This window comes from Platichthys flesus, chromosome 6 (genome assembly GCF_949316205.1).
Source record: "Platichthys flesus chromosome 6, fPlaFle2.1, whole genome shotgun sequence".
Classification (NCBI taxonomy): Eukaryota; Metazoa; Chordata; class Actinopteri; order Pleuronectiformes; family Pleuronectidae; genus Platichthys; species Platichthys flesus.
The window spans coordinates 8403629-8428613 of record NC_084950.1 but is presented as its reverse complement, the minus strand read 5'-3'; the positions used below and the strand labels follow the sequence as shown (position 1 = coordinate 8428613).

Sequence of the window (24985 nt, the reverse complement as noted above, 5' to 3'; positions counted from 1 at the left end):
AATGGAATTCTCTGTGTGGACGAAACGCAATACATCACATTCCTCAGTGGCACAATAAGGTGGGGGGGGGGCAAAGAGGTAATAAATCATGCCAGGCTTCTGTGACCCCCTTCCCTGAATGATCCTTTTGTAACACACATCATTAATGCACCCCTACATCGGACCTATACAGGTTTTACCTGTGGAAGAATCTCATTGACAAGTAGCTACAGAGAGGAAGTGGATTAATGCGATATCTCATAGGAGTCAAGCTTAAACAACTTTTAAAGCTGACGTGATCTGTGTAATGAGCTGCAGGGTAAAGAATAACTTAACAGACCATCGTGTGTTCAGCTTAGACGACACCGACAATCAAAATGTGGTTGATATGAAATATACAGTCACAGTCATACTTATGAAATGTAAAAAGATTCACTCACAATGTCGGAGATCATCATTACAGAGACAACATGAACAGACACGTGGCATGTTTTAATTATTTTACACCAGAGAGTCAGTAATTGCTGTTATTCCCAGATTGTCTCGGCTCAATGGGGTTATCACCACTATTGTCAATAGCCTGTTAAGCGTGTGTTGTTTGGATCAGCAGTTTACCTAATGTAATTGGGGTCAGAGTAAAGTGATGAAGTGATGAAGTAAATAGAAACCAAAAGCTAGCCAAGCTGTGTTTAATGTCTCATATAAATGTACCCCGGGAATGGTTTACAAGACGTCTGTTGTATACGGCTTGATGGAGTGAGAATTCACAGCCCCCCCACACACACACACACACACTCCCCCCCCCGTGCACGTGCGTGAGCGGCGTCGAGCGAGCTGCAGCAGCAATGTCACTTTCAAGGTCATAAACAAACCTTCAGAAGATAATTTTTAATGAAGGCCATTTCCCTTCCTGCCACCGCCGCCCGTCTCTTTTACCTCTAACATCTTGCTCTTTGCTGCAGTCACATGGCTGCCATGGTTTTTATCTTTTTTTTGTTGCAATTTTTACGGTGCTCAGTCCAGGGATGTGTGAGTGCATGCAGGTGTTGTGTTGAGAGAAAAATACCGTTAAATGTGCACATTGTGCGTGTTTGTAGATGCAAGTTTCTCAAGGCCTGCAGGAGATATTCCTCCAGGGTGCCATTTTATCTCACACTGGTTTTATCTCCTTCATAGTAGTTCTCTCTTTATTCATCCGCCTGATCTGCAGAGATGGTACTGAGCATAAGAGGCTTTGATGGGACCCGGGTGCGAAATCCAGAGGGTCTCTGGAAAAAATCATTGAAAAATTGACATTTCAATGGAAAATTTGTCATTAGAATCTCTTTTAAAAGCCTGCTGTGTCCAGTATTCAGTAGTCAGGGTTTCTGGTGTGTTCATTTTGTCGCGGCGGTCGGTTGCTCATTCAGGATTGGGGCAGACACATTATAGGTCCAGTATCCTTGTATCCTTTTATCCCTCCTCTCTCCCCTGCTGACCTACGCTGACGTTTACTTTGTGTTTGTTTGATGCGCCCTCTCGAGTTTATAAGACATGTATTTAGACACATTGAAAAGATGCTGTTCACGCAAAGTGTTCCGACATCATGGATTAATAACTAAACAAAGGTAATCGTCAAAAGAGCGACAGAGACGAGTGGACCCACACAGGCTGCACACAGAAAATAGTAACCACAGATTATGACACAATGCAGTGCTTTAACAATCAAAATATAAAGATCACAATTGATTTTATCATTTATTTATCTATTTATTTATTTATCTATTTATGTTAAATTATTAATAATCAATGGGTCGTTGTTGTGTTTTTTGGGGGGGGGGCAAACAGAGCAGATAATTACAGAACTGTGTGAAAACAAGGTATAACGCCTGGTTTCTGAACTCATTAATTTAAGAACACCATGTTTGAGTCAATAATAAATGACCCTATCTCCACTGAAGTGCATATTATTCCTTACAACATTTTCCTTCCCAAATGTCGTAACCTTTCCCCTATAATAAAAGATTTTTCTCTTGAGAGCCAGGCAACAGCTTAGAGACAAGGACTTAATAAGAGTTCAAACATGCTGTTGCAGAGCTATGCATTTACCAAGTCCATACACACACACACACACACACACACACACACACACACATACAAAATCGATAACTGTATGAGGTCAGGCATTAGTGTGAAGAGAAATGAATGAAAAAAAATTGATAAAATAATGGGATTCCACATCTCAAGATAACATCACATTCTGCAGACACTCAAACTATTAAACTGTTCAAACTTACAACTCTGACGCTCTGGATGAGAGCTGCATCCAGCAGAGAATGGAAAAGGAGGAATGCAGAACATTATTTGCAATACAATTTGAATGCCCTTTTGACTTACTCAACTGGATGCAAATAAATATGGCTAAAATGGCGACATCTGAAAACATAAAACTTGACTAAGTCAAGAGATGAGCGCTGAAAACGCTCTCATCCTCTCCTTTGCCTCAGTCGGACCCTAAAACCAATGAGACCGAAACAACTTACACCTCAACAAAACTTCAGTCCTCGTCCAAACACAAAGGACAAGCCACGGAGCAGGATGCAGTGTTGTGAGGCCCTAAAGAGACAGAGCGGAGTGTCACATTACCTGACAACAGAGAATGGCACTACACACACAGCCACTTTGACAAAGTACAGCGTCAGCGGGCAGGGTTCGACTGTGCAGCCAGGCTGTTACAAGAAAACATGGCTCCCGCACAGCGGAGCAACTCAGCCAGCTGTAAAAAAAGAAAACAGAAGACACAGCATTGAGCTCTGAACACAATGCGCTCGACTCTTCAGTCAGGCAAGTGTGGAAATGTTCCCCAGTGATGTCAAATGCTTAAAAAAAATCGACATATGTAAACAAAGGCATCCACCGGGGCAACGTTACTAATATATCATGATTAAGATGACGAAGAATACGTATCATTACTCTGGATACTTACCTAAATGACTGATATATGACATATGCATGGATAAGATAAGATCCTGTCTCTCATATTCTGCAGGTATCACTGACTCCAGAGCTGCAGGATCCAGATTTGACATGACAGAAAAAGAGGTACAAGCATTATGATTATTAACCGGTGCTTCTATCATTGACATTAGCACTTTGCTTCCTGCCTCGGCTGTAACTGTTTCATTGAATGTAAATGTCTAATGCATATGAGTGATATATGTGCATCCTATTCAATAGGCTTGGTTTGAATGCAGAAATGTTTCCTTTCCACATGAAACACAGATACAGTATGTGCATGACAAATGTCCTGGTCCTCTGTATATTTGTGTGATTGGTTGAGTGTAGACGTGGATTTCAATATGTATAAAACCGAGGTCACCATGAGTGTAAGAACCGATTAAGAATTAGAATAATGGAGATTGGCACTTACCAAGATAATTAGTAAAGAGACATTTTCATGATTAAACTGCTAGTGAATAAAATCAATGCACTGTAACCTCAAGCTGTGCTTTGTGTTGGTTACCAGGCAACTTTCAGAAACAAGCAAATATCCAGCTCGTACGTTCTTGCATGTGTGATGACAGGAGCTCTTTGATTTTGACAAGTTAATAGACAAGTTAAAAAAGAAAGGGGACAAACTCATTATCCAAACTCAGCCTGCTGACGCACACGCAGGCAAAACAAAGCATGGCGACATGCACGCAGCCCTTGAGTCAAGTAGCAGCTTTGGTCCCCTCTCAATGAAACATCTAAATGTCATGGAACATGTGGCATGTGAGGAGACTCTCCTCCCAACCCCAGCGGCCTGGATGTTATCATGTACACAGCTGGTGGGCTGCCCCTCAAGATGCACATCAGTGAGTAAATATGTGACTTCCCAGAACACAAAACATAATCCCTGAGTTTGATGCTGAAGAGGCCTGATTACTTTTGTTGCTCAGTGGATTCGTTGTAAGAATAGGGGCCTGTGAGTCTTCCCCCTGGAGACACGAAGGGGACATCACACAGCACGGCGCCTGTCATCTCACATCCGTCCTCGCCGTCCCCTTTTCCCTGTCATCGACGCCTGGATCAGAGATAATGAATCTCACAGGGACCCTTTACAGGATGGTGGTCATTACGCTGGTATGGTGAAATGAACAACAAATACAGTCATGCATGGGATGGTTAACAATGGGCTACGATACGGCAGCATGAGAGGAAGCAAGATCAGTCACTAGTCGTGTAATGCAGCGCATCATTTCCTCACCCTTTCCCCCTTTTGCCATCACTGTTACACATCATGGAGAAAGGAGATTTGAAGGAAAAAATAAGCACATCAGTCATTCATCCTCCGCAGACACACAAACTGTAGCTCATTAAATCCCCACACCAGGCCTCTTACAACATTTGCATTCATAAATCAGCGGGAGGACTGTGAATAGCCTCTGCTCTGTTATTTATTGTTTCCTCTGCCACTTGAACGCTTCCATCTGGATCTGAGGGTCAAGGCATCAACAACGATATATAAAATAAATATATAAATGTCAACGTATTAATAAAAGCACGGCAGCTGCTCACGATGTTTTAAGTTTTGGCAGAAAGCTTTTGGACCATTTTTCTCCAGGGATCCAACTACTACTATATGCAGTTATATAGCATATAGGAAAACATTTGTTTTATTCTTTGAAAGCCACGGGTTAAGACAGACCATCTCTCCTCAACACTGGGAGCAAGGAAAACATCATTACTGGGCAGACTGTGAACGGCCAAGTTCACCAACTGTGGTGGAACACAGCTTGGAGTCAGGAAGAGAAAACTGTTCAGTGAGTCGACAATTATGACCATAGACTGTCTGTAAAGAAGCACAATGTGACTGCTCCCCAAAAATTATGACAAAATGTCTCTATTGCCCCCTGTTGGCTGGCTACAGTATATGTAATAAATCCCACCTCCTCCATGTAATGAATGGGATATGGGCCGAACTAAAACATCAGAGAATACATCTTTACGTTATTTTTTAGTAGCTGTAATCACACTAATGTATGACCTAGTGAAGCTACATTTCATTTTAATTCATTATTATATGATGTAAAAACGGTGTGAGACATTATGATTGACAGCTGAGACTGACACGTGATTGGTCGGAGCGTGTGTATCGGTATGACCTCACTACCTCTGCTCCATCATGGACTCTGGTTATAAATGTACAAGAGGGAGGCGTTTGCATCTGTGATTCAAAATAGCAGGAGGAAGTTGAGATGAGACATCCATCTTTATTTACAGTCATTGACAAAGAACGTGAAGGTGGAGAGTGACATGATCAGTTTTGTTCTACTTTCAATATCGTGTTGAATTAAATTAAATTAAATTTTTCATTTAAAAAATGAAACATTTTCAAACTGCCCCTATGATAAGACCCAGTGAGGATCCACAATAAAAGTGTATAACAGCTACAGGTGGACATTCTCCCAATCATATCAAAAGCTATGGCTGCCTGGAGAATGTGCAGAGAATGCCTGAGTCTGACATTAATGCTGATTTACTGCCTCCATCTCTTAATGTCATAAAGCCTCCCTTTCATTACTCCTCTGCCATCCGTCCTCGCTCTTCACCCGCTCGCCCCCTCGCTCACACGACCAACACAGCCGGCATTCTGCCTCTGCTCAAAAGTTGCAGCAGGAGCCACAGGCGAGGCTGTGCCACTTACGCTCAGGTTTATAGTCTTGGTTTTATTATACACCTCCCCATAAGGCAGCCCTCAGAGACGATGACACCCCAGACACCTATTTAAAGGGGCTTGGTGAGCTGCAGATGATGGAGCCGGGGCAGTGGCAGGTTGTCATCTGCAGGCCTTGTCTCTGTTTATGGGCTGTTAGAGTGTTTGAACCGCAGGGTCAGTCCTGCTGCGGAGAGCCACCATACGCGGACCACGAAGTGAACAAAAATAAATCCAAACGAACCTTTAAAGCCCTCTTGTCCATCCGTAGGCTAGGAGCGCCATGTGTTAATAGATAATGCAAGTGGACAGGGGGAGAAGTGGTCTGCCGGCAGGGACAATGAGAACAGACAGAGGGGCTGTCACTGCTCGGTAGAACTCTGTGATCATCGCGTGACGTGACAGATGCCGAGGAGGTGATAGTGGGCTGGTGCACGTATCACAGGGCGACGTCCGTGTGTTTGTGTGAGCAGGAACGCGTGGGCGGGTGAGATGAACTCTATCTACTGTCAAACTCATCTTAACCAAACACTCACGGCCATTTTTAGGATGGCCAGTCAATAAACTACAGAGGATTCATAAACATGGGGAGCAGTCGCTGGAGGTCGCTTCATTTTGCCGGGGTTCAGACGGCCCCTTGAAGCCTTCCTGTCAGGATAAACACATCTACAACTAGCAAACATACACTCATTTATTCTCCATGTGATCAGCTTTGTGACCCTTGGCCCTTTAACGTCTCCAGTCTTGATGTGTTTACTATGTTTAAACTGGTGGTAGATTACCACAGGGGTTGACAAATCCCCTAGATATTTTCCCATATGCAGCAATTTTCTGGACTGCACTTAGGACAAAAGTTTCATTTTTTCATTTCTGCCTGTCCAATTCATGGCTATAGTGCAATCAGCATTTTTGTTAACTTTGCTCTTTGCTGCTGTAACATATCAAATGTCCCCGTTGTGGGACTAATGAAGGATTATCTCCTCCTCTGCAAAGCTGAATCTGAAGGGAATAAGGAAACATATAGTTTGGGCTGTTTCCTGTCTGATCTCTTTCTCCTGGTCCTCATTCTGCGCGTGACTCCAGATCTGCAACTTCTATTCAGTTATTAAAAATATTGCCAGTTTCTTTTACCATTAACATCATTACTATCATTATTACCTCAAGATATCCGCCCCCAACCCGAGGAACCTGATCCATATTCAGCTCTGCGCAGACAGACATGACACCCACCTACCACCTGAAGCCTCATTGAGGACCGAAGTCACTGTAACGTCTACTAGGTGGTTTTGTCATTATGTGGGGGATGTTGTTCGGGATGATTTATTAAAGTAAATTCCGTAAAGTCACCATCTGCCCCGGCTTTGTCAAAAAGAGCCATCGCCATCTGGACAACGAAGAAGACAAAATTAAATTACATTGCTCTTAATCACCCTCCGCCGTAACCTTCATTTCTTTTCATTCTCACTTCATCGTATTAGAGGATCATTTCATCACCTTCGCATCGGGGTGCAATAGAGACTACGCCGCAGATGTGCCCCCGCCGCCATCGTCCCCCTCCGCCCTTTATCCCTCCACCTCCATCAGAGAATGTGTGGACGGAGGCTCAGTGGAAGAGGGCACAGAGAACAGGCAGGCTGAGGACGGAGGTAATTTCTGCTGTCTCACCTCAGCGCTTTCCTCATTCGACTCTGATTAGCTCCAATAATGTATCTCAGACTTTTCAGCTGTTCAAAAAGGATGGAGGCTGAAACGAGGTGGGCGAGAGGGCCAAGATGGTGAAGAATACCCCCCCCACACACACACACACACACACAAACACACACACAAGTCTTCCACACCATTAATCTTTCTCTTCTTGCTGTCGTTTCCAGAAAGTGATTACGGTGACTTAATTGTATTTGAGTAGTTTCTCTACAATATATATTTTACCGCATAAGAGGAATTGTCTCGTGTTAGAAACGTAGACTCTCCTGGGACACTTCACATTTCTTGGGTGGCATTTGAAATCTAAAAAAAAATCGCAATTGTCTGACATGGAGAAGATTAAAGAAGAGAGTAGTAGAGGTGATTTATAAACAGTCACATAAAAGACAGAGGCTGTCAATGGGTAAATCATTTGTCGTGGGAACATTGAATACATTGAATGTTGTCCTCAAAAGGGAATGACTGTTCTCTGCGTGTGGAGCTGGCGCTCCAGATCACCACCCTCTAGAAAAGCAGGCTCATCGGCAGACACGCAAAGGGACATAACGCACAAAAACACACGCAACACACACAGTGCCCACAGGTTAGCCGGTTGTCATCAGGCACTGTCTCATTCCTTCAGCGCAGACAAGAGCTTGTGACATGTTCATTAAGTAACAGGGATCCCATTACTGCACTCTACAGCCCCCCCTGTCACAATGTTCACAAATAATTAGCTACACATGCAGCCCCAGGAATGCTAATTGTCGCTCTCCTCCCCTCCGTCTCTCATTTCTTTTCCGCACAGGTTCTCACGTCCTCCTCCTTCTCCCCTCGTTTGGGAGCTCCGCAGGTGGCATGGTGTGCCACTTTCAGACTGTCAAAGTTGTTTAGAAAATATTTCAGAGTACGGTTTAAATTCCCCCTGTTGAGAAACAATTAACTCCTAATGGAGGCAGAGAGTCAGAGAGGGGAGGGGACAGCGAGACAAAAAGAAAAAGCAAAGGAACCAACGGCAGGACTGGAGGACTGGGACGTTTGACACTTTAAGGATCCAGATTTTGTGTTATTCACATGTCCTAGAACAATGGCGCCCGCTCCATGATCAATTGCTGGCACCTAATTTAGTGTAATAGGTCAGCAAAAAGAGCACACTGATGAGGTCGGCTCACTGTGCCGGCACAGCACCTTTAGTCTTGTTTGAGTGTTTGCCATTATCGATGCTTCAGTTCCTGGATGAAAAATGATGTGGCCTCTTTTGTTTTTGAAACAAGAAAACCAAAAGTTTGCTGCCGGACATCATGATGCAGCGCAGCCTGGTGGGTGTCACTGAATAATGGATGGGAAAAACATCTATGGACTCACTTGTGAATTCCATCCATCTATTATCTATACCTGGTTGCCCAGTAGGATCTTAGAATTTCGCAATCCCTGGTGATATTGGGTGAGAAGCCGGCTACATCCTGGGTAGATCACCAGCGTATTGCAACACAAAGGGACAAACAACCATTCACACCTACAGTCATTTGAGAGTCTCCAATTAAACAACCCTGGATATATGTGGAAGCAGTAAACCCACACACACACAAATCCTGGGATTTGAACCTTTGAACCTTTTTTTCATTTTTTGTCTCTCCGAAATCCTTGCTTGCTGCTTTTTGCAGTCTTCCTTCCAATCTCTCTTAATTGATTCTTAATGAAGTGAGACGAACAAAAGTGCAACAAAGAGCCAAATTTAATCAACATTTGCTTTTATTTCCGGGGGAATGATACTGATTTTGTTGCCTGCAACTGTATTGCTGCATTTTGACTTTGCCCACACACTTCATGCCACTATCTATTATGCATATTGTATTTTAACACTATATCTGTACAAGAGAATAGTGCTGGTCTAATACTCCACAGATACTCCATTCTCTCTTTAAGCAGTACCCAAGGTAGTAGTGTCTACGTTTAGGGGAGTTTCATATCTAATTCAGATGCCCCAGACAGACAAGCACCAACTTCAACTCTCACCAACTTCAACTTTTTTAGCGAATTTTATCAGTGGAAAGATGTAAGGAGCCAATGTGATTTAGCAGTGCTTATTTAGGCTTTACTATCCAATAGGAGGCAAACACCTACATGTAGAATAGAGAGGGACAGCAGTTCTAGCTATTCATGGAAGTGCTGTGAGAATGGGTGATGCAAAGAGAGGGAGATATACTGGGATGCAGTGGGAGACATCTTCAGACTTTGGGGTGACAATTGCTCATGTTATGTTGTATATTGTTTCACCTTCTGGTCTCCTTGATGCATCAAATCTACATTAAAATCTTCTGCATAAAACATCAACTGTTGCCTGAGTTCTCCTTTCACCAGCTTCCAGAAAACTAGAATAGCACATTTAAAGAGCACTGGTTATAAACTTCACAAAAGAAAGTTTCCTCTGTTTGACCAGAGTCGTTACAACCATGACAATAAAGTGTTACTAGGATGATCAGATTTTTTTGTTTTGTTTTAATTAAGCCAGGAATCTCCAAGAATGTTTTTTCCATATCTAAGTTTTCCATCATTTATTGCCAACAGTGATTTTCACAGAGAAGTGAACGTGAAACTTGATATATCAGAGTTAACATATAACCTATTACATTCATCCATAAATGTAAATGTAACATTTGAGTATCCAGGAGTCAAAGACGTTATTAAAAGGCTGTCCAGGTCTTTCTGTTTGTGGCAGCGGTGTTAGGCAAAATGTACAGGTGTGGAGGTCTGGGCATGTCGAGCATCAGGAGAAATAAATACCATCACTACTCATGCAGAAACTAATGAAATATGCCAAACCACCAACATTACACCTCGTTATTGTGAAGACCTGCTGTTTTCTGATTTATGTTACCTGTAAAGCACTTGTACAATGTTCGAAACTGAAAAATATTATCCTGCCTGATCCCGGAGTACGACAGCAGCTTTAGCACCGCGGGGGAGGGTCAAAATTGATTAATCCGCCCTGCAACATGTGGTTTCTCCGAATTATCATCCCGGAATCATATGCACTCAGCGAGGGGTATCTGGTAATTTCAGGAAAAGGTTGACAGCTGTGAAGGCGCTGCAGCTAATTCACTAAGACCAGACTATCAGCCCCCTGCTTGTGCAGGTTAGCTGACAGTAAAGATAAACCTTCAGAGCTGGTAAGTCACATGATGTTCTGCCTCCACGAACGATCCTTCCATGTTCCCTTTCCCACTCATCACATTTTCGGTTCGTTGATTTCCAACAGCCTTTACAAAGCATGGTGGTTACTTTGTGAGGGATGGACAAAGAGCACATGCATACTGTGTGTTCCCATGGTAACTTCTTTACCCATAAGGCTCACCAATGTCTGACTAATTAGACGAGGTCATACGTCCAATCCACCGCCTGTTAGTCAGCTCGATCAGTCCCTCCAGCAAATATCCATCTGATCATCAATAATGTCTCTTTGATGCTATGTATCATCATAGACTATGTATTGGTGCTTTTTGATAATGATGATTGTATGCAGGAAAAAAACACCCATTGTCATGCATAGTAAGGTAGTATCAACAGTTCGTATAATTAGAGCATTTAATGATATTTTGTTACCTTGTTTTTATGAAATATAATTGGAGTAACAATAAATACTCAGTGATCTATGGAAAGTCAAAGTCAAAGTGATGAAATGTTAATGCAGACCAAGGAGTCATGAGCTGCTATCTGAAATAGTAAGTATATACATTAATATGACATCAATGAAGCCTGCAGTATGTGATAGCACCTTGTTCCCCATGCTCAGTAAAGACTTCTTATAACAAAAAAATATGTTTTCAAAGCTTTTTCTGACAAGAGAGGAAAGTTCAGCTTGGAGATATATATGTTTTTTTTTATCATGTAGATTCTGTTTCCTCGTCATGATTGTCGTGCAGATATCTGTTAGGCATATATGCGTATGTACAGTAAGGATCCAGCCATTGCAATTATTTATATTCGTTGGTTCTGAGGGTTTAACATAAGCCCCTATGTAACCAATGGGTTGATTTTTTCATATCTAAGATAAATGAATACGTTTCAGTTCAAAGATTGGCATCAATATTGCAGTTTTCAACATATTTAAACCGAAGCATTGACAATTTTTTTCCGGCCAAACTCGGCTTACGATGTAAACATTCAGCGGCCACACATTAGCATTAGAGATACGTTCAAGTCCTATGTCCTCACTCTCTTTGCTGTATTTGCCCCCAACCAACTCCTGAGTGAAATTTCTGGCTCCTTAGCAGCTACACTTTCTACTGTGTGCACCAGCTACAGTCGATAACTGCTTCTGCAGTTTAGTGCTGTGCAGGGCTCGAGACTTTAGAGCTTCTCTGCTGAAAAACACCTGCTGCTTCTGCAAATGGTGCCGATGGGATCAGTGAGAGAGAACCGAGACCAGGGGCCGTAAAACTGAGACACTGAACAAGGTAGTTATGTTTTTAATGGAGCTGAGAGGAAAAGGCAAAGTCTTTATCATGATTAATCAGTTATTTACTGTGGCAGCTTCAGGTGATGTTCATTGTGATGCTGTTATTCACCAATAACAAGAATAACTCGAGAGGACATAATAGGAGTGATGATAAGAATTATACTTTTATTCATATCAAACAAAACAAGGTAAAAACCGATAAACTAAATACACGGAATCAACTGAAATATATCATAAAAGAAACGGTGTCAATATGTCCAGAGGCTGATTCTATAATATGACACTGTACATTCCTGCTGGTTACATGTTACAGCCTCGGCGTGACCTTAACCCTCTATCGATGCATGGCACCTGCAGTAGTTAGGACACTGAAAGACCAGCTGTCATTCATGTCCAGTAAGAACTGTGTCGGTGGCCCATCTGTGTGATGTGTTGAACACTTCCTCCGTAGCTGTGGTAAACCCCGACAGGACGGCTGAGCCAACAAACCGGACCTTCTCTCTTTGGGAGTCGGCGCGGCCCCTCATCCTCCTCTCTCGCCTTCTCACCTCCGTGTAAGAGCTGTTAATGTGTGTTTTACTGTAACCCGCATGAGTAGCACCATCCATAGGTACCACGGTCAATAACTGTCAGGGAGCGTGTTTCATTGCCTACACATTCTCATATCACATCTGTGGTTTTTTTCACTCCTCCTTTCCTTTGCCTCCAGAGATGCCCAGCAGTGTACGAGACAACAGTGTCCCCTACGGGCCGAGGAGGGATCTACAACGCCCGGCTCGAGGAGGGCAGTGCAGTGCAGCTCGGGCTCTTGGACACTACTCAGGTGAAAAGACTCTTTCAACATCATTCATGTGATGCCCCAGCACTTCTTCATCTGAACATAACACTTGTGGGGGACATAGCGAATTTGCATGTATTATCATTCCTCATGCACAGTGATGAATACCTGCAGCCAGTTTGCCAGGCAAAAGGAAACGGCGGTGTTCAAAAGAACAAGAAAGGGGGGGGTTGTGAATAATTCATTTTTCTGTTGCACTCCTCATCACCGTAATTACACAGCCATTGTTCTTCGACAGGGAGGAAACGTAAAATTACGATTTAGGCAGTGAAATTGTCATTTGTAGCAGTAATTGACACTAATAAAATGATTTTTCCTTCTTTCCCCGTGGATCATATGCTAATCAAAATGTGAAGTATTAAAGATGACACTAACGGGCGTGATAAGCAGCTAATGAAAGAGGGGAGGCAAGTGGGACAGTAATAGACATACTCCCACTAATAAGTTCCTGTTCATTAGAGCATGCAAACTTGTACCCTCCTCCTGTCTTGGCTGTTTCCTGTGACTGACGGCTTTGACAGCCTTTTCCCATCAAAGGGAAACTTTTGACCGCATCCTCGCATGAAGCATTAATAAATCACCCCACCAATAAGCAAGTTATTAGCCTCTTTATAAATGGATGAGCAGTGTGCTATTATTGGGCGGGTGACATAAGCCTCTGCTTGATTCTCTATTTAAAAATAGATTACGCCGTCTATGGTGCCAGCATTCTGATGACATTTCTCGTTGTGTGTCTGGGAGGACGTCGTCTTTCGCTGCCTCTCTCCCGATGTCGGGAGGCTGACTCACACAGAGCCGAGTTGATATGACAGACTTTGATCTCTCCCACTCTCTTTCTCCCCCTTCTGCTATTCCCCCAGCGGACTTCTGCATATGTCGACCCACATCCACCCTGAAAAAGCAGAACGAAGATCCATGAAATGAGATGCCAAGTACCAGGCTCTCCTTGTGACATGGCAAAAAAAAAAAAAAAAAAAAAAGGGTTTCATAGAGAAAGAACAAAAAGAGAAGAAGCAGAGAAGCAGGCCACACTGGTGACCATAATGAGAAGTTCAGTTCAGTGCTGATGGTCGTATTAATCTTACTTCAATAAAAATCAGTGGCAGGCCTTCACAGTGGGACAGCGGCGAATGAAGTTCAGGTCCCATATTGCACCCTGGAGGCGGTTTACCCGTCTCAGAAAAAGAATGGGTAAAAATCCAGAAAATAGCACCTGTGTTACAAATAGGCAGCAGACGGGCTGTAGAGAGGGCCACGGGCGCCTTCTCCTTAACCTGCGCAGGTTGGATGGCGTCAAGGAGTCGCGGGGAGATCAGGAGTTGTAGTTCTTTTTTACCATTAGGACTTTAGCGATCTGGCGTGCACGGGGAGATGAGGGGGAATAATCGTGCTTACTCTGAATTCCCTCATTACCTCTGAGAATGAGCTGTGGGCAGGAGTCCAAGTCCCAAATGCTCAGGGAGAGAGAGAGAGAGAGAGAGAGACACAGAGACAGACAGAGTGAGAGAGAGAGAGAGAGAGAGAGAGAGAGAGAGAGAGAGAGAGAGAGACACACACACACACACACACACACACACAGAGAGAGAGAGATTTCAAAGCAAACTCAGAGTGGAGAGCACAGAGGCCAGAGTGTTGATCACAGGGATCTATGGAATGAATTTAGCCCATTAATGTCGGCCCGTTGGGATAATAAGATATGCTGTTTAATAGTGCGATGCATGTTTTATTCCGGCTCTCTCTCGAGATGAGTAAACATTAAGACTCGGAGTTGGCCCTACACTATCACGTGGCTCGACGCGCTAATATTAAATAAAAGCAAAAATAATTGAGTTTATCTAATTCGGCATCACGTCAGGTTTCACCCCCCACGCGACTCTGCTCCGAAACCTGGAACACTTCTCGTCACAGGCCTCCCCGCGCTCCAGCCTGTTAAACAACTCAACCCTGCTCCGAGTCACTTCAACTATCAACATTCCTCCATCAGTGCCTCAGGTCCGGGAGGTTCTGTAATAGCACAATGCCACACATCGCATTTAGATCTCGAATCAAAACATGTTACATTTTACCTAACCGCTAATTGGTGTCATGCAAAAACACGCTGCTTGAACTCCCTCTGATCGCTGTGTGTGCAGTGCAACAGCAAATATATATATATATATATATACATATATATAACAAGGTGGCAAAGTTCTGTTAAAAAGCTTTTTTTAAACCCAGTTAATTGTGCACAGAAAGTGTTTAGTTTTGATTAAGGGAGAGACAGGCTCTGAACTTGACGGGGAAAAAAAAACCAAATGGTTGAAATCTTTGAGGAACTTTACAGAAAGCAATGATTTACAAAGTGTTTCTATATTGGTACAGCCCTGCAGTGCATTGGAGTTGATGACTACTTGTGTATTACACTGTTTGCATTGACATAGCTCAATGTATCATGTCATTTACAGAGTGTCAACCGGCAAAGTGCACGGTTCCTGACAGCGAAACGTTCACGTGTGGGTGAACGCTGGCAAAGAATGCACGCCTAACAAAGGAGTTTTTTGTTTCTCCACTCCTCTCATTGTTGTGCGGCACTCACTTGGATTTGTAGGAAACATGCCAAAGTTAATTATTAACCTGACAGTCTCCACTCAGACACCTGTGGATCGCTGCATGTCGTTGGAATGTATACAGCTGATCAAAGTTTGATAGCCACAAAGTGAGGTCATCCGTAGTTCCATGGGAAAATAAACTTGTCCTCAAAAAGCCATTCACAGCGCACACAAAGTGTGACGCTAACTTGCAAGATTAAAGCTGAATGAGGCCACTGATGGTTGGATATGACACATTTGTAAAATGGATTTTCGTACAGTCTTTTCAGGTACACAGACAGTTTTTCTTTTCTTTTGCCAGTCTCTGCGACTTTCAAAATAAAAAGGGGAAGAAACAAATTCTCTCAGGTCCTCTTACCTATAAACTGTCAGCACCTCGTTCATCATGATGAAATAAGGAAAACAAATGTTGTGCTACACAATAACACGGAGGGGGGAATTTTCTCTAAAGGTTAAACACTATTTTAAGCAACTGCACGAACAATGACTTTAAGCAATTCAACGCAGCCTCTGTGGGCTTGTGAGTGTTTGGATCCGTGCCTTGTGAATACGGCTCCTCACAAGGGTGCGCTTTTCTCAAACAGTGAAAGGGAACGGTGCCAATCGGGGATATAAAAGTTGTGTGTGTGTTTTTGGTGTCTCAGTGTGTGTGGGTGTTTCATCATGCAAATACTCACCTGATATGAGCCAGAGCAGGTAGCCAATTGGAGCATGATAAGGAAGTTAGGAGGATAAAACAGCCATTGTGGCAGGGCAGCACCTAGTGCGCCTGCATACCTCTGTTAATTCAAATGTTTGGGCAGCAGAAGGACTCGTCTCGTCTCACTGTAAACACGGGTCCTGTAAGGTATTGGAATCTCCACACACGGCATTGATCTCTATTCAGCTGAGAGCAGATCTACGTGAGACCTCTGTCAGGCCTGGTCGGACATCACTCTACTGCTCCGGTAGGCTGTTATATTGATGCTGGGAAAACAGCTTTTCAGAAACAAGACCGGTCTAATACGCTCAGTGTCTCTCAATGCCATGTCATTTTTTTTAATTCTGATAACTCAGGGTGCTTCTTTTAGCTTGTTTCGGTCAAAGTGCCTGTGCAGATGTGAACATTGTTTAAAATGTGGAGCAAGTTGTTCTCACATCATGAAAGATTCAGGATTTGTTTTTCTTCAGGTGGGTTTAGGCCTCGGGCTATCTTGTTCTTGCAAAAACGTTCAAATATAGAAGTAAAGAATACACATGTGGACCATTGTAGTGAACAGCATCGGACATTTTTGAGACATTTGCTCACATTCACTGAGAATATCAGATTCCATAAAAAAAATATAACTTTTTCCTTCAATACTATGTACAATGTGTATGTTTACTTCAATATCTCGCCCTGTACACATGATTTTTTTTCAATGGTTTCACAACACCAACAACTCTGTCGCATGTGCTGAGGCATCAACATCAGATTTGATGATAGGTTAGTTTTAAAAGCATTGCATGCACTGAGAGAGTGAATTCAAATAGAAAAAGCAATAATCGAGAGAATCTAAACAGAATCTCAACAAGTTCAATGATATCATAAGGCCAGAGAGGAAACCATTTGTCTTCTGAAGAGTCGACTCAGTGCTTAAGTATCAATTATGTCCTCACGTCATCAAACCCATATGCAGCAGGGATTTCTTTTTTCTTCCACCATGACTCAGCTAAGAGAATATCGATCACTAACTGTGACAAAGTCTTCATCTCCTTCCCTGCAGCACTGCTCCGTGATTGCGCCATTGACAGAAATTACTCGCTGCCTTGTTGATACCTGTTCGGTAGACGTAAACAACGTCAAGGGTTAACACAAGATAAGGTGTTTAAGCGGACTTGGCAGATGACCTACTTTGGAATGAGAGCATGTGTCACCTGTCCGCGGGCGAAAATACTTTGTTTTGAAATTGATTTACCAGGTAAAGGGGATTAAAGGAGATTAATTCCCCTGTTTGTAGATCTGGCAGCACAGCATGTGCTTCTAGAACTTGCGACAAGGCTTGGTGTAATTTTCTTAATAACCCAACACAAAGGTGTGACCAGGCTCTCCTGGGAAGTAGGTGAAGCAAGGATCATTGTGTAAAGATTTGCTTTCACTGTGCAGATATATGGATCAGATGTCTCTCATCATGTTGCCCTTTTAGTTTGATTATGATATGATGAAGTCAGCCTTGATTTAGATGTCACAGGACAATTTGGGGGTAATTTTAGAAAGAGTGTATTTATTTGAATTGTTTGAAAGAGACAGGGATAGTGTGAACAGCAGAATAATGGAATATTTGATACAAGTCCTATAATTCAGATTGTAGAATGTAGAGCAGTCATTCATTTGTGTTGGCAATAATTATGTTTTGTCTCATGACTCAAACCTTCAGAACCTAAAACAAGTTCCAAACCAGATAGTGTCAAATATGACTCTGCTGTTATGTGCTTAACACTTCTCCATCTCCGATTGGACAACTCAGTGCAGGGGAATAACTTCTGACAGGCTGTATCTGTTTTGAGATGCAAATATGTTAGACGCTGGGTCTGAAGCAAACCTTTATCTTTATGTGTTTAGCGCAAAATTCTGAGTAATAACTGTAGGCGTGCAGCAGGAGTGGGAGTGCAGCCCATGCACATTCAAAGCAGCTCACAAAGAAGCACTTGTGTGAGCATTGAGTGTAAATGTGTGAACTGTAGAAAATATAATAACTTCAGAAGCATGAGTTCAGTTTGAGCATTTAATGTACTAAAAGCATAGCGGCTCAAAACAGATATGATTCCAGAGCTGAGGGAAACATATGTAAATGTATGCTTTAGACTGTGTGAGAACAAATAAAGCTAATTTAAAGATTTAACTTATCCACTTATCTGTATTTCAAACAGCTCAAATAACCCATCTACTACCCACGTAGAGTTCTTAGTTAATGTTTAGTGCCTTTTGGTAAATTTTTAAACGCAGCCACATAAATGTTTTTAACTTGCAGCGTAAATGATTTAGAGAGATTTATATGCAGAAGTAGAATTTAATATTCAAAGTTATGTTTTCTGTAATCAACTTAAATGAGTCATTACACACTTTGTCTAGAGAGGCAGGTTTTTTCTAAATAACCTAAAGACCACTGTAGTTTCTCCTTCATACTTGGGGGGGTTACACAAGGGCTTTTCATTTGCATGCAGTATTCAACTTCACCACTGAAAAGCACTAAGTCCAATGCACTGAAGAACTATTTTATGCAGTGTAACGATGAAGGCTCATCCTGAAGCTTTAGGGTCAGGTCAGTCCTGTGGTTACCATGGTAGCAGGAATAAAAGAGTAATAACCCAAAATCGATTCGTTGAGCAGCTGCTTTACAGAAGATGTCTAGTGCTGATTGTGATGAACTGACACTTCATTTCCTGTGGCTGCTAGTAAAATAACAAATACTAACATATACTACATGAATTTTCTTTTTTCATAAATGACCCCAGAAAATCTGGGTAAGAAATAAGGATAATTTATGATATAGATGGACCCGAATCTCCAGTTGAATGAAAGACAATCATCATATATAAAGTAAAAATCACCATTTAACCATTGGAAGGGTTGTATGTTCTACCTTTGTTGTTTGCTCTGTAATTGGCTGCCGTCAATTTGTAAAGATTACTGTTTCATTTTAAATTACTCTATGACTCCTGTTCTGCCTCAGCCCCTCAGCCATGGTTCATCACAGTTTAGACGCTGCAACGAGCATCACTCCAACCACCAACCTGGACAGCATGCTGACCACGCCTTGGAGTCCCACTAACTCCTACCCTGATGGTGAGGATATGACCCACACAAAACCCACATGATGAATCCTGCTCTGAGACCTCCGAGCCTCATACACTCTCCACTGACATGAATCGGTTAATTAAATTGTCAGAAACATTTCCCTCAGAACGCCTCAAGAAAATATGCAAATCATCTCTCAGTTCATCAGTCCCGCTCTCTCGCTGGTTGTGAAACGATGGAAAATGAAAATCATTCAACAATTAGCAACTGATGTATTGCTCACCTGGTGAGCCCAGAGCTTAGCTCACGCAAGACATGAATTAGAGATTCCCCGACTGAGTAGCTCAGCAGCTCTTTCAGTAAACTGCTCTGCAGATTAATTATTGACAAATACCTTCGGTGGTGGGATTCCTGTTTCCCTTATCAGATGTAAATTTACATTAAAGCTAGATTAATTCACTGATCTGAATAAATACGATCTTTACAGTGTGTTCGTACATTGCTAACTGCTGCCGTCTGTTTCTAGTGCCGATGGTGATGTCTGGTTTTACAAGTCGCCTGTGGTCTCACGAGTCCCAGCCTCAGTTCTGGAGCAAGTACCAGGTGTGGGAGTGGCTGCAACAAGTCCTGGACATGCACCAGATCGATGCCGCAAACATTCCCTTCCAGAACTTTGACATGGACGGCCATCAGCTCTGCAGCCTGAGCTACCAGGACTTCATCCGCACCGCTGGCAGCATGGGAACCATTCTCTTCCACAGCCTCACAGAGCTCAAGTGGAGCGGTGCGTCCGACTGTCTGAGAAGGGGGTGGGGGTGGGGGGCGGGGGGCTAAAAGGGCTAAACAAAAGAAGATTATTGGTCCAGATGAAAAGAGGAGCTGGTTTGAGCTTGTTGTGGAGCAGTGTTGATGAAGCGATGCAGGGAAGGAATCATAGAGTCGGCCAGGGGTCACGCTGCCTGGCAGGGGAGAGGTGAAGGAGCGCTCAGAGCGACGGGGATGATGTTTTTTTGTTTGCTCTTGCTGGAGTGGTTCTTCTTGCAAAGCACAGAGGGGGTGTGAAGCTGAGACACCGGCAGAGATGTGAGCTCATCCCCTGTTTTTAAATTGGAGGTAGAGAGGTATTAAAGTAACTACAGTCCTGAGGCTTCACCTTTTTAATGAACTATTAAAAAATGTGGCTAAGAGGAAATAAAAAGAACAAAAATGTCCGAAATGACAACTGCACATCAGAACTTGATGGCGTTTCATAACAACGCCACACGAGACCAGGCACAACAGGTTTAACCTCCAGGTTGAGGGAAATTTCCTAGGTAAACCAAACCGCAATGCTGTTATCATTACTGTCTGAACAAAACCAGCTCAGTATCTGACATTTTCATCCAGCTGACATTGTTGAACTGGCTGTTGAAGCAGGTTTATAATTTCCACAGAATAATTGAGGTCATGGTGTTGTGCAAGACGGATTGTTAGCGCTACAAAACGTTGATTAGAGTAGCCTTGTTGCGTCTGGTTGAAAACTGTCTTGTGTATCTGTTTTGTTATTGTGAGAAACAACCAGACGAGACGAGAGCGCAAGATGCAATATTTTAATCAAGGTCTCTTCTTTTTCTGAAGGAGAAATAGATGAGAATCGAAACAGTAAAATGTTGTGGCACTGTAAGGCTGTGAAACAATGTGTAAATATCCGGTTAATGAACACAACAGTTTTTTTTACAGTGCTGCATGAAATCTCAGAATGACTCACATGCAATTAAGGCCCTAAAGAGGCTTTAAGAGCTTGATGTAGTGACTTGGTTCATAGAGATTTGATGAAGTATAGTTAATAATTGATCCTAAAATAGTACATAATACTGCTACGTTAAATGTCTGATACATGCAAGTAATAAAAAAAGAAAATCTTCCCATCCCTAAACAGCCCAGTGCCATGCAGAGTTAGGACAGCTGGAACTCAAACCAGAGTGTAAGACTCTATAACTCATTCACAAATAAAAACAAGAAATTAAATATAAATGTTGCTTCATCTTACCTTTTTTTTTCTTTTACAGTAGATTTCCCCTGTCCATTTCCAGATGTCAGCTATCCACCCGGAGGTACGAGAAATATGTTTGAAACAAATCATGAAACAAATGGTTTATTTTTCAAATTGTACCTCTAAATTTTTCCCCCTTTAACTCAGAGATCTACGATCCCATCATTCACCCTCTCGCACCAGTCGCCTCTCCCACCCCTTCTAGTCCTGGTAAGGAACTAATAATACAACCAACATAAATTCTGACTATTGCATTAACGGAAATCAAACTGTCACAGTTTGTCAAATCGACATAAGCATTCAAAATGATGTCCTTTCTTATTCACAGACATAAAAAGATCCTACAGCCGTCCCCACCAGATCAGAAAACACAGTAAGTAAGACAAATATATTCTCTTTAATCACATTTCTTTTTCAACTATTTAACCTGCGGGCCGACCCTCCACAGACCCGAGGGGGACCCACTTGTGGGAGTTCATCAGGGACATTCTTCTGAGCCCAGAGCGAAACCCGGGGCTGATCAAGTGGGAGGATCGGACGGAGGGCGTCTTCCGCTTCCTGAAGTCCGAGGCGGTGGCGCAGCTCTGGGGCAAGAAGAAGAATAACAGCAGCATGACCTACGAGAAACTAAGTCGGGCAATGAGGTAAACCTGCTTGGCCATCGTACATACACACAGCAGAACAAGGCAATGTTGGTCATTTAAATGTTATCCTTTAAGTACATTCATGCAAACTTTCTCTCCAAGCAAGTGCAACTTTGAATACATTCAAACATTCAACACATCATCCTCCGTTCACACAAGGCTTAATTCTATGAAGAGCAAATAAAATGTAAACTGCGTTTGTTGCTCATTCAATTGACTTAATAGGAACTTATTGGTGGGCTCATTGAGAGTTACACATCTAAAACCATTGAACTCAACCCCTTTAAAAACCCACATTTACCATTCCCAACCACTGATTACCTCGAATGGACCCATTTAGGAGCGGTGAATGTTTCACTATTTCCCCAAAGTGAACCGAAATGGCCGTTCTCCTCAGAATATCTTCCCGGCTGCTGCTGTTGCTGCAACAGTCACAGCTTTACATCCAAATAAACAAATCTAATGAGTTTAATCTTGATGCACCGCACACCATTGGGATCGACTAGAGGACGCCTGCAGGTACTGTGACCACAAAGCAGATTTTCTATTTACTGTAGTGCAGCGGGAGGATTCACAGCTTGATGCTGATGATCACCAAACAGAGAAAACAGAGGCAAAGGACGACCAAAAATGTTCTCATAATAATAATGTCCCCTGCTGTATGTCTTGTTAATGCAAGTTATCGTTTTTGTGCTTATTCAGTTATCAGCTAATAACTTTCTAAACAAACACGTCTTAAGATGTTAATGGTTAGCGTGAGAGATTATGAGTGGGAGTTTCCGATTAACTTTAAGCTTTAATTAACTGAAGTGGCTCCTGTAGTTAATTCACTAAAATTGTTTGAAGTGTCAGTTGAAGCAATAGACCCTCCAGTGAAATTTGGTCATGTGTCCCTTGAATAGTGAAAGCTGAAAACCGGTTAAAATCTGTAGAAGTGTAGCACGTAAAGCATCAAGGGCCTTGGTGCACATCTTTGCCAGTTACATTACATTACATGTCATTTAGCTGACGCTTTTGTCCAAAGCGACTTACATTTTTAGTACACTCAACATTTATGAGGGGCCACTTAGGGGTTCAGTATCTTGCCAAGGACACTTAGGCATGCAGATGGGAAAGAGTGGGATTCGAACCGACAACCTTCTTGTTGCAGAGCACCCGCTCTATCCCCTAGGCCCTCTCCCCAGAGTTAGTCGTTATTTTACATTGTATCACCCTCTTTGTTCAAATGTCAGATCCACTTGTGCACATGTTTTCTTTCTATTAAAACGAAGTGGGGTGTGCATTCTTGGCAAGTTGCCAGAAACCATATATCAAGGTTGAGTTATTAAGACAGTAATATGCTTCTGAATGGGCGCATCCACAACATGCTTAGTGTGCTTGTCAAATGAAACCTTTTCCTATGCAGAAAAGTTGTGTCTCTCACGACCAAGCAAATCGACCATTTTATCAGCAATGGATCCACCGAGGTGCAAGTTCCCCTGGTGTGTAAGAAAGTGGGAGATGGAATTCTAATTGGTTTATGTATGTTATGCCCAAATTGCCCTAATCCATCCTCTTTTTTTTTTTAACGATGCCCATGGAGAGGTGACCTTTTTTATGTCACTAGAATTAAGTGAACATGCTTCACAGCTGCACTTGCACCATGAGCTTAAGACCAATACACTTAGCTCGCCCTTATATATTTAAGTGTTCAGTTTAAAGTTGAATTATCCTCAAGCTGTGCATGTAAAGGCACACAGACAGCTGACTGACAGACAGCTACAAGCATTTGAAATGTCAGATAACAAATAAGAATGTAAAGCAGTTGAACTGTCAGTTGAATGTTGACATTTTTTGTAATGATTCAAATGATCGGTAACAAATTAATTATTGAATTTGATTCACGAGTCAGTGCCGTATGTCCTGTGTTGCAGATATTACTACAAAAGGGAGATCTTAGAACGAGTAGACGGACGCAGACTGGTCTACAAGTTTGGAAGGAACGCCCGAGGATGGAGGGAGTCAGAGAAGTGATGTTATGTTATATGTGTTTTACTTGATGTTGTGTGTAAAAATGTGACTTTTTGTTATGGTTTGAATTGACTGTTTCTAACGACGATGTGTTTGAAGTGTTTACACGTTCTTGTTGATTGTGTGTTTGCCTTTTTTTATTCTTTAGATGAACCCTTTTGTTGTGACAATGCACTGAGATGTTGTTTACTGTGCCTTACTGAAAAAAAAAACACCTTTGCTTATGATACATGCTAGCAGTCGAACCTCAAACCTATTTACTGAAGAATCAGATGAATGAAGACTCTGACAGGACCTGACAGGAAACATGACAGATGCTGGTTTGCTTTTCTTTCTCTCTAAATCAGATATTTTCTACCGTAAAAAAAGAGTTGATCCAGAATTCAAACACACACAAATCTGTCTTTATGATATCGATACTGTGAAGTGTCCTTTGGGAAAGATGTTTGATCACTGCATTAACTCAACATAAATAATGATCATAAAAGAAAGTGGTTTATGCACCGTGTAGCATTGAAGTAAAGTTTAAATAATAACAGTAAAATAACTGCATATAGGAAGTTTGTCTTTCTTGCCTCATTTCATTGTTTGCTTTCACTAAACTGAAATGAAAGTGTGTACATGTTTGTTGATGTTTATTATAAATAAAGCTTGCGATCTTTTTTACTTTATGAAAGTCATTTAGTACTATTTGTCTGATTGTGTAAATCAAGAAAAACACAATTCCTGGGTCATTTAATCGACTGCAGGATATTATTCTGATAAGTTGCGCTGTATAAATCCGCATTTTGGCTCCAGTCTCCGAACCTGTAGAGCAGCTTGCTCTTTACGAGAGTTGATCAGTAAAAACCGTCCACACAGTGTGACTCACATCTCAGCCAAATGCAATCAGAGCTAGTGCTGATCATTCCTGTGTTTTTTTTTATCATGACAGTGTGAGATGCCACACAGTTGATCGCTTGCCAGTGCGTGCCGTTTTCTGGATGAACCACATTCATCTCGATGGTCCAACCAGATTAAAGCAGTGTCAAAAATAAAAAGGCTCCTTTCTGTGACCTGTGTTGGCAAATCTGGGTCTAATCTTCACTGCTGCATCTTGATTTGGTTTCCCCTCTTTACATAGCCTGCCGTTGATTGCCACCGCGTTCCGCTGCTATCTGTCCTGCTGGCTTCTGGATTTGCCCGTCGTTACATAACTCTGGATTCTGTCTGTCTGCTCTGACACACATCAGCTTCACAAACTAGCACTGTGACGACCGGAGCTGAACACAGTGATTTAACATTGCAAAGTTCATAATAATGAGTTTTTGTTTTATTT

General features: G+C 42.3%; 1 protein-coding gene across 1 annotated transcript; it reads left to right on the top strand.

Moving 5' to 3' along the window:
- Window positions 1-15987: 15987 nt before the first annotated feature.
- On the top strand, window positions 15988-24597 carry ehf (ets homologous factor). The gene is made up of 9 exons (XM_062390750.1): window positions 15988-16171; window positions 18917-19029; window positions 19508-19765; window positions 20900-20944; window positions 21030-21074; window positions 21161-21223; window positions 21342-21386; window positions 21462-21657; window positions 23571-24597. The coding sequence occupies exons 2-9, from the start codon at window positions 18927-18929 to the stop codon at window positions 23668-23670; spliced, it is 855 nt and encodes a 284-aa protein (XP_062246734.1). The 5' UTR covers window positions 15988-16171; window positions 18917-18926; the 3' UTR covers window positions 23671-24597.
- The last annotated feature ends 388 nt before the right edge of the window (window positions 24598-24985 follow it).

Coding starts and splice junctions, on each gene's coding strand:
- ehf (XM_062390750.1), top strand. CDS start 18,927: ATGGTTCATCACAGTTTAGACGCTGCAACGAGCATCACTCCAACCACC. Junction 21,387..21,461: donor CCACCAGATCAGAAAACACA/GTAAGTAAGACA, acceptor GACCCTCCACAG/ACCCGAGGGGGACCCACTTG. Junction 21,658..23,570: donor AAACTAAGTCGGGCAATGAG/GTAAACCTGCTT, acceptor CCTGTGTTGCAG/ATATTACTACAAAAGGGAGA.